The 10070-nt window shown below is 36.0% G+C and overlaps 1 protein-coding gene across 1 annotated transcript in view; it reads left to right on the top strand.

The window, feature by feature from the left end:
• LOC107466647 (NAC domain containing protein 50) overlaps positions 1-6143 on the top strand; it is a gene marked incomplete in the record, with an annotated part of 6284 nt that extends 141 nt beyond the window's left edge. The window contains 4 exon segments of the mRNA XM_016085643.3: positions 1-323; positions 569-858; positions 1184-1402; positions 5114-6143. Of these exon segments, the coding sequence (XP_015941129.1) occupies positions 1-323; positions 569-858; positions 1184-1402; positions 5114-5773 (1492 nt within the window).
• Between the last annotated feature and the right edge of the window lie 3927 nt (positions 6144-10070).

Genomic DNA, 10070 nt, shown 5'->3' on the forward strand with positions numbered 1-10070 from the left:
AACAGCCACACACACCCCACCACCACCGCCGCCGCCACTGCCGTCTCTACCTTCATTGACACAAGCAGGACCATCAGGAGGAGTATCAGCATCTGCACCTTCACCATCTGCTTCACCTTCTTCTCCTGCTATTGTTGCTACTACTGCTGTGGCTACTGCAGTTGCTGCTCCTCCTACCTCTCTTGCTCCTGGTTTCAGGTTCCATCCTACTGATGAGGAACTTGTTATCTATTACCTCAAGCGCAAGGTTTGCGGCAAAAGCTTCCGATTTGATGCAATTTCTGAGGTTGACATCTACAGGAGCGAACCCTGGGACCTTGCAGGTTACTCCCTTTTACCTAAATCTGTCTCTTTTTTTTCTTCATTTGTGCTGTAAAAATCAAAGCTTGTTGAATTTGTTGTTCTTCGCTGAATGTGTGTTTTTTTTGTCATGGGTTTTGATTTTCTTAGTTGAATTTGTAATGGGTTGTGAAAAAAATTTAGACTTGGTGATGTTTTGTTTCTTGGGGCGTGTTGTTGTTGTGCTTGTTAACTCATTTAGATGATGTTTGGTTGAATGTTTGTTTAGATAAGTCGAGGTTGAAGACTAGGGACCAAGAATGGTACTTCTTTAGTGCACTGGACAAGAAGTATGGCAATGGTGGGAGGATGAACAGGGCCACAAGCAAAGGATACTGGAAGGCTACAGGGAACGATCGTCCGGTTAAGCATGAACAAAGGACTGTGGGGTTGAAGAAAACTCTGGTGTTCCATAGTGGAAGAGCCCCAGATGGTAAGAGGACCAATTGGGTCATGCATGAGTACCGACTCGTCGACGAAGAGCTGGAGAGGGCTAGGTCTGGATCCTCTCAGCCTCAGGTGAGATTATTGAGTTTACAACTTGAAGTATGAGGTGAGCCTAATGTGTTTTTTACCACGGCGAACCACGTATGAGGGCTATCCTCATTTTGATGTTGATAAAATAAGGAGCTTTGTTGTTGCTTAAAAAAAGGAGCTTTGTTGTTTTACTTGGTTCCAAAATCCAAATTGTTGTGTAAAACTTGGATGCAGGAGTTTGAAACTTTGTTGTTTAGTAAACGTGGAAAGTTTAGTTTGCTATGTGCTCTACTACAGTATGGCCATTGTTATTATATCTCAACAGCTGGTTAATCATTTTTGTGCATTTCTCTTTCGGATGGAGAAGGATGCATATGTTTTGTGTAGAGTTTTTCACAAAAATAACATAGGACCTCCGAATGGGCAACGTTATGCACCTTTCGTTGAAGAGGAGTGGGATGATGCATCGGCATTGGTTCCTGGGGCAGAACCTGTGGAGGATGTTACCGTCACTGTTGCCCATCCTCTACGCATTGAAAGCAACGGTCGCACTTTATGCAGCGACAGGAGAAACAATGTTGCACAGGTTTGTTCCCTTTGGTGCTCCCTCCATCCAACAATATTGTTAGCTTTTGACAAACCGAGTACATTTCAAAAGTTGATGTATTTGAGCACAAATTGATCTTAGATACATTGACTTTTGAATGTACTTGGTTTGTCAAAAGCGACCTATATTATTGGAAGGAGGGGATACTTTTTGGTTATCATTTAATCATTGTGATTATATTTAGTTAATTGTGTTGATTCACCTGGAAATAATTGTGTTGATGCTTTATGTTTTATGTGTGCAATGACGTATTGAATTCACGTGGTTTGTCAAAAGCGATCTATATTAATGGAAGGAGGGGATACTTTTTGGTTATCATTTAATCATTGTGAATATGGTTAATTGTGTTGATTCACCTGGAAATAATTGTGTTGATGCTTTATGTTCTATGTGTGCAACGACGTATTGAATTCACGTGCTAAAAAAGAATTGGATATATGAAAAGTCGGCGACATTTGTGCGCGTTAATTAATAGTACAATTGGTAACTATGCCGAGTGGTTCGGAACCTTTGCAGCATTTTCTATTTTCTTCCTTGTCTTAATGAACTTCTTATTATAACGAATAATGAAAATAATAATTGCAATATTCCCATATTTTAAAAGGTTTTGTTAAGGAGTGCCCTTAGAGCAATAATTATGGATACAAATGGGTTTCTTATTCAAAAAAATTAAGTTTCAAGTCTTCACTGACATTAAATGCATTAAATCTTGTTTTCTAAATATAAAAGATTCCCCTTTTGTACCCTTAATGCTTGCCCGATCCTTAACGCACTTGTTAGCAAGACCTATTGTAAATGCGCAATGTAAATGCGCAATAAGAGTATTTCCCCCGACTACTTCCGCCCTTCTAGCAGAACCATTGCCCTTTTGCATTTCATTTGATCATCTTAGAAATTGTAGTTTCTTATGACCTTTCTAGAAGATCAGGAATTTGGGAACTGAGTACTATTCCGTTTTGAGTAAAATTGTAGGTGATACTTTTGTTTATCTGGTCAGAATCCATTATGAGCAGCAACTTTTTCCCCCATCTATACTTGTGTACTTAGCTTGTAATTAAAATCTGATTGCTTTTCCTTACTTTAAATAAATTTTATCTTGGAGAGGTTTTTGCAACAAGGAAAGTTGCATTTCCAGAGAGACAATGAGGTAATTAATCTGGGCCTTGTCTTTCTTGCCAATTTACAAGAATCATGTCACTGCTTTTATTGTTATTATTATAAAGAGAAGACTCTATCGTCAGTAAGGAGGATGGAGCTTCTAACTGGTGCTTCAGATAATTTGGTAAACTTCCTTGATTGTTTGGGTCAATTGACAAGGGGCTTGATAGTATCTAATGCTACTGACATGAAGTTGGAATTGCCAATGCTATTTTACTTCAGGAAAGTAGCCTCTGTTGCCCCTATGAGTATGGTGCATTGGGTGGTTATCTCATATTTGTTGATTTCTGGTTTCGCAATAAACATTTTGAAGTTTATTATATGGGCCTCTATAACCCATACTTACCAAAGAAGAGCAGAGAAGAGAAGCAAGAACGAGATGGTCTATAAGGCTACGTGCCCAAGGGAGGACATTGAAGGTCTATGAGGGAAGGAAGAGAGTGAATGATCAAGGTTAGAAATCGGAATGAGCTAGAAAAAGGCCCCATCGAGGAAATGCTTATACTGATGGGAGAATTGTTGAACCGAATTTACACCTGGCAGCAATGGAGGGACTTGAAAATGTGGGGAAATGTGAATATGGAAGCTTGAGAGGGTAGTGTGACATTGGCAATTTAGCATTGGGTTGTCTGGGCCGTGTGGGTTGGCTTGAGCCACTGGACAGATTTAGCCTCCTGCTTCTCTGATCTCCACCCCCCTTTCTCTCTTTTCTCGTATTAAAACTGCAGCTGCGCATACTCATTATGATTGACAGCTCTATAACTGTAATTGAGGGCTTGCCTCGGACTATCTATCAACCCGGCTTACCATTAGTTCCATATTCTATCATATGACTAGTAGTGGAAAGTGGGTAAATACTTGACAGATCATACTTATACCCTAGAAGATATTGAAGTAACTGAATGATCATTGATTTTATTGCGGAGATTTCACGCTATCCTTGACGGAGAATTTTGACCTAGTCCTTGGTAGGTATTCTTTTTTCCCTAAATGAGGTAGCGTTTGGAAGAGAGAGAGACTGGGAGACAGAGACTGAGAGACAGGCCGTGCCACTGCATTTAGGACCTCTTCACTCTCTCTCTCCCTCTCTGCCGCCGTCGCCCAGCACCCATGGTCCACTCTGATCCAGCACCCGTCGGCGGCTCCTCTTTCTGCGCCGCTGTCTCCTCCTCCTTCCTTCCTCTCCTTTATTCTCTTCTCTTCTCTTCTCCCTCTTCTGATTTTGAGATATGTTTGATATCGTTGTTGTTGGTATTATTGTTCTGATTCTGATATTGTTCTTGGTATTATTGTTGTTGGTGGTGATGGATTGCAAGGAGGGATGATGGCAGAAGTTTGGTGGTAGGGATGAGAGATAGGGTGGAGTTGGGAGATGAGAGGTGGTGATCCTGGCGGCCGCGATAGCCGATAGGGCAGTGGTGGTTGAAGAACTGAACGAGGGTAAACTTGGAATTATTATTTTGGGATAAGGGTATTTTGGGAAGAAATTGTATGTTAAAGTTTCAGTATCTGTCCACAAAATTTCAATTTGCGGTGTCTCTACTTTCTGGAGATACTAAAAGAACTGAAATTTTGGAGACGAAGACCAAAATATTAGTTCGAATCTCTGGCTATCAAACACAATATTGAGTCCTAGTCTCCCAGTCTCAGTTCCAGTACCGTTACCAAACGCTACCTGAGAGAAGTTGTTCATCTTCATAGAATTGAAGCTGTTGGGAGATATTCAGAAAATGGAGATCAATGGATATTCTCCTGTATTAAGGATATGTCAGTTACTTTGTATTACTGTAAGGAAAATTGCAACCTACCTGTTGGGATTATCCTGAATCCAACAGCTTCTTGAACTGACGTATATCGAGAGCAAATTGATGTTCTCTTGATTAGTATAGTGGAGATCATGAAAACAAATTGAGGATGACTTGTGAGCAAGAGGAACCCCATCTACAATGGTTTTCCAGCACACACTGATAAGTTTGTTGTTTCTTTGAAAGTTCACCTATATTAGGGGGAAATGGTCTTGGGGAATATTACACCCTGCTGATTCCAGAGATACATAAGAAAAGTTTCAAGAGATAGGCTTTGTATGATCTATTAAGGGTGAAAGGATACTCACCCATTCGATGCTTCAAGTTTGTGCTTTATGGGCAATCAAAACTTGGCCGCACTCTCCCTTAGTTCAAAGGCTCAATTTAGTCGTCTTTACTCCTTGTCAACTTCACCCATTGTTCCTGTGTAGTTCTGGTTTCTCTTCCTTTGATAGTTCTTCATTGCAATTGTGGCTCACTTTTCTTCTCTTTCACTACTTGTGTTCTATTTTGTTCTGTTTTAGATTTCATCTTTTGTTTTAGTTTCGTTTCTCCTACTGTAATTGATACCAGATTGGTTGCCTCTAACTTCTGTTAAATTTTGAAAATGATGTAATGATCAATCTGGAGTTAACTTATATTGTATACATCATTAATTGGATTTAATGTCTGTTACTTGTTACAGCACTTTGCATTCTAACATGTCATTGTTGTATTCTAATTTCAGGATACTCAATCTAACAACAAAGTTCCATTTGATGTGAACAAGCTTCCCATTGAAACTCAAAGTCTGCTAGCTGTCTGCAAAAGGGAGAGTATGGCCGAGTTTCCATCACCTGAAAAGGAGGATAACTCGAAGCGTCAGATCGATGAGTATCCTTTGCCACAAACAGAAAACACCAAGCCTATCTCTCAAATATACAAGAGGAGGAGGCATTATTTGAATGTCAACCATTCAAATGTTAACGGAGATTCAGTCCGAACCATCCAAGAACCGCCATGTTCATCAACAATAACCACCGCCGCAACGACACTCCCGACGGTCGCCACCACAGCCTCCACTGCAATAACCAACGTTGCACCTAAAAAACATTTCTTGTCTGCACTGGTGGAGTTTTCTTTGATGGAATCCCTCGAATCAAAGGGAAATGCATCCGTTCAACCACCAGAGTTTGATGATGCTTCCTTGGAGGCATCCGTGCCGCCAAATTGTGTTAAGCTCATCAAACGCATGCAGGGCGAGATTTACAAACTTTCCGAGGAAAGGGAGACTATGAGGTTTGAGATGATGAGCGCACAAGCAATGATTAACATGCTCGAGTCGCGCATTGAAATTTTGAGCAAAGAAAATGAGGAACTGAAGAGCATGATTAATAACAATCCTTAGGGGATTAGCGCAGTGGCCATGTAATCTTGCTTATTGCAACAGAGTGATGGTGCTCTCAGTCTACCTGATCTCTTGTTATCTTTTAAGAGTTAAGAACTGTAGTCTTCTTCATTTGGCTGAACTTTCTGAGTGGTATTTAAACTTTGCCATTTGTGTAGCCTTGTAGCTTATGACTTGTTACCCTTGTTCATCAATGGCTATGTTAGTCCCTCCTTCCTTTAAGGCTTGTCCTTTCTTGTGAATGAATAGCAACTCAATTAGTTAGGCCATTCTGAACAGATTTTTCTCATAGAGGGGTTTGGCAAGTTGGGAATGGATCCTGTGCATAGATTTCACAAGATGAGTTTAAATAAATTTAGATTTTAATTTATTTGTATTTTGCAAAGTTCGTATTATTTAAATGTGTTTAATTATTTCAGTGGCAGCCTTGTAAGTGGGGTTAGAAGTGAGTCAAGTCAATTCATGAATCAGTTTAAGTTTGATTCATCAGTTAAATCTTAAAGTGGTCTCTGAACTTGCAATCGAGACTCAAAGTCGTCCCTAAACTTGCATTGGCTCCAATATTGTCCTTAAATTTAACAAAGGTGACTCACGGTCATCTCTAAAGCATTTTTCGGAGAATATTTCTTAACGGCGTGATGATGTGTACAGAGAGGCGCCATGTTGGATAGGTAACAGCTATCTGACGTGGCTGCTATCGTCATTTAACTCAATTTAGTCCTCGATGTAGTTTATAACTCTAATTCCCAATTTACTCTTTCTTCTTCTCTGCTCTCCTTTTCCTTCTTTGCCATTGTTGAGCATGATTTGAATAGATCATGATGGGTGGAGGCAGTAACTATGTTAGTAGCTCCAGTAATGAATAATCCAAGAGAAGCTGTTTTACATACTTGGGAGTTATCTCTAACGGTTAGTTTTTTTTTCTTTTTTCTTTTTTGTGAAGATGTACCAACTTCTTGGTAATATCAGGTTAGAGTTTGACGATTCTCATACTACATATTCGAATGAGTCTTACTAGAGAAAGATGGATTTGAATACTACAACAACAAAAGTAAAATACTCTGTGGGTGATGTAGAATATAGTAGAGAATATTTTGCTTCTCATCCAGACCACGTAATAGTGTCGAATTTCTGCAAGCAAGTTAGCTTCTTTTTTGTTAATAGTGTCTTTGGATAGCAAATTACCTCACAGTTTGCAAGTTAGTGGCCAAAATCAGGTATTAATGAAAGGAAACTGTCCTGGTGAAAGGCAACGACCAAAAGTGAATTCACGTGCCAATTTAAAGGCAATTCAATTTTCGGCTATTCCTAATGTACAGATTAGTGGTTAAAAGGGAATTGTGCATGTTTGGGAAGGTTCAAAATTAAGGATTGAAGATTCAGATTCTGTTGTTTTACTTCTGACAACTTCTTCTTCTTTTGATAGGCCATTCACATAACCTGAAGACTCTAAGAAAGACCCTACTTCAGATTCCCTTAATACAATGAAGTCGGTTAAAAAATTGTCATATGCTAACCTTTATTCATGTCACTTGGATGACTATCAAAACCTATTTCATCGTGTGTCATTAAAACTCTGTAAAAGGTCAAATTTTTTCTCTCAAACCATTTCAACTTCGAGAAGGATCAAGTCTTTCCAAACAGATGAAGATCCGTAACTTGTGGAGTTTTTGTTTCAATATGGTCGATATCTACTTATTTCAAGTTTTTCTAATATATATATAGAAGTAATTTAACTGTCCTTTTTTCTTGTCATCTAGTGGTGCTCTTCACTTGAACATTAATCTTCAAATGAACTATTGACCATCTTTCCTTGCAACTTACGTGAGTGTCAAGAGCAGCTTAATTACATTTCCTCTTTGTTACTCAATGGAAGTAAAACTGCAAAGGTATCTCATGCTTTCACTTTTTTTTCCCAATTGAGGCCAAAAACAAAAGAAACAGGGGCTGCTACTAACATAGTGGTTACCTCCACCTATCATGACCTATTCAAACCACGTTCAACAACGGCGGAGAAGAAGGAAAGTAGAGAAGAAGAAAGAGTAAATTGGGAATTAAAGTTATAAACCACTTCAGGGACTAAATTGAGTTAAATAACGATAGCAGCCACGTCAGATAGTTGTTACCTATCCAACGTGGCTAAATTGAGTTAAATAACGATAGCAGCCACGTCAGATAGCTGTTACCTATCCAACGTGGCGCCTCTCTGTACACATCATCATGCCTTTAAGGAATATTCTCTGAAAAATACTTCAGGGATGACCGTGAGTCACCTTTGTTAAATTCAAGGATAATATTGGGACCAATACAAATTTAGAAACGACTTTGAGTCTCGATTACAAGTTTAGAAACCACTTTGAGATTTAATTCTTGATTCATAGACAACTTGATAAGTTAATGTCATTAGCTCGTAAGTTAAGTTGAACTTAAATTTGAGTCTATATAGCAAATGAGTAAAAAATTAAGCTCAATTAGACTTATTCATTTAGTGCACATAATGATGATGTTCATGCTTGTTAAATACACCAAAATACATTGTAATATTTTGTTTATTTTATTGTAAGTTGACCTGACTATGAAATTAAACATGGCAAGTCAAATTATATTATTTATAATAGAATAAGGAATTCTTTTTAAAAATAAATTATAATATTTTTTTGTTGGACTGGGGCGCAGACCATTTAATATTAGACCATCTCTAGCAGGAAACTCATTTCAATTCTTATTTATGGTCTATTTGTCATAAAAAAGTAACTCCACATTAACTTTTGTGTCATAAACAGTAAATAGGAACTCAAAGCATCTCTCTCTTCTCCATTAAGAGGAACCAGCTTTAGTCCTTATTGCGTTCCCACTTAATTAATTAATTAAAATTAATATAATTACTATTTTTTACAATAATATTTACACAATATATAATTCGAAATTACATTAATTTATAAAATTACTTAATATAAAAAAAACATACTTAAACTCTATAATTTTATAATGTGGTTAGCATTCCAAATTTTATAAATAAAAATAAATAACTCACTAAAAAATTATTTTATAATGTGAAAAAAATTAAATTTATTTTTTTATGTAAATAAATTTAATTAATTATAATTTAATTATTTATTATAATTATTTAATTAATTATTGTTTTAAAAATAACTTGCCACATGACAAGTTATTATTGGTAAAATAGAGCCCCTCTGAGGAGGAATTCCTCCTTCTTAAAACCTGTGTAGGGACTCATTTATTCTTCTCTCCAATGTTAGACCATCTCCAGTAGGAAACTCATCACAGTTCCTGTTTATGACCCACCTGTCATAAAAAGTAAATCCACATCAGTTTTTGCGTCATAAACAGTAAATAGGAACTCAAAGCATCTCTCTCTTCTCCATTAGGAGGAATTAATTTTAGTCCCTATTGTGGTCCCACTTAATTAATTAATTAAAATACTTGAAATTAATGTAATTAATTTTTTTGAATAATATAATTTAAATTTATAAATTTAAAAATAATTCACTATTAAAAAATATTAATATTAAATAAATTTATATATAACAATAACACACAATATATAATTCAAAATTATTAATTAAATATAATAATATAATTGGAGGAACTAACTTTAGTCCCTGTTGTGGTCCCACTTAATTAATTAATTAAAATACTTAAAATTAATATAATTAATTTTTTTAATAATGTAATTTAATAGAATTATAATTAATTATTATAATTATTAATAAATTAAATATAATTTAATTATTAAATAAATTAAATATAAGTTAAATATTATTAATAATTTTATTCATAACATATTCTATAACGTTATTAGTTATTATATTATTTTCATATTATTTAATTTTTTTTAAATTAAGTGCCACATGTTAACATTTTATTGATTATAATGAAAACAAAGCAAGTCCTGTTCAGAGGGACTTGCTTGCTTTAAAATGTGTTGAAACTCAAATTTATATTGTTTTAATGGTTGGCCTTCAGCTTTTGTCAGAATGGTCCTTTATTTTCTTGTCGTTGGAGATGTTCTTAAAATCCTATGTGTCAGAAAAAAGTGAAGCAGGAACTCACCATTGAAAGTGCTCTTAAATCGCATAATGCATAGGCTGTTTGTGTCCTACCATGGTTTCCACATAAAAAGGACAATTTTTACGAATAATTAGAAAAAAATAAAAAATAAAAAAATATTTATAGTATGATTTGAATCAATTTAAAAAAATTAATATATTTTGTTATTATTTAGATCAAATTAAAACATTTATATCTATCCAAAATTTAAAATTTAAATTATAAC

This window comes from Arachis duranensis, chromosome 9, assembly GCF_000817695.3.
Source record: "Arachis duranensis cultivar V14167 chromosome 9, aradu.V14167.gnm2.J7QH, whole genome shotgun sequence".
Lineage (NCBI taxonomy): Eukaryota > Viridiplantae > Streptophyta > Magnoliopsida > Fabales > Fabaceae > Arachis > Arachis duranensis.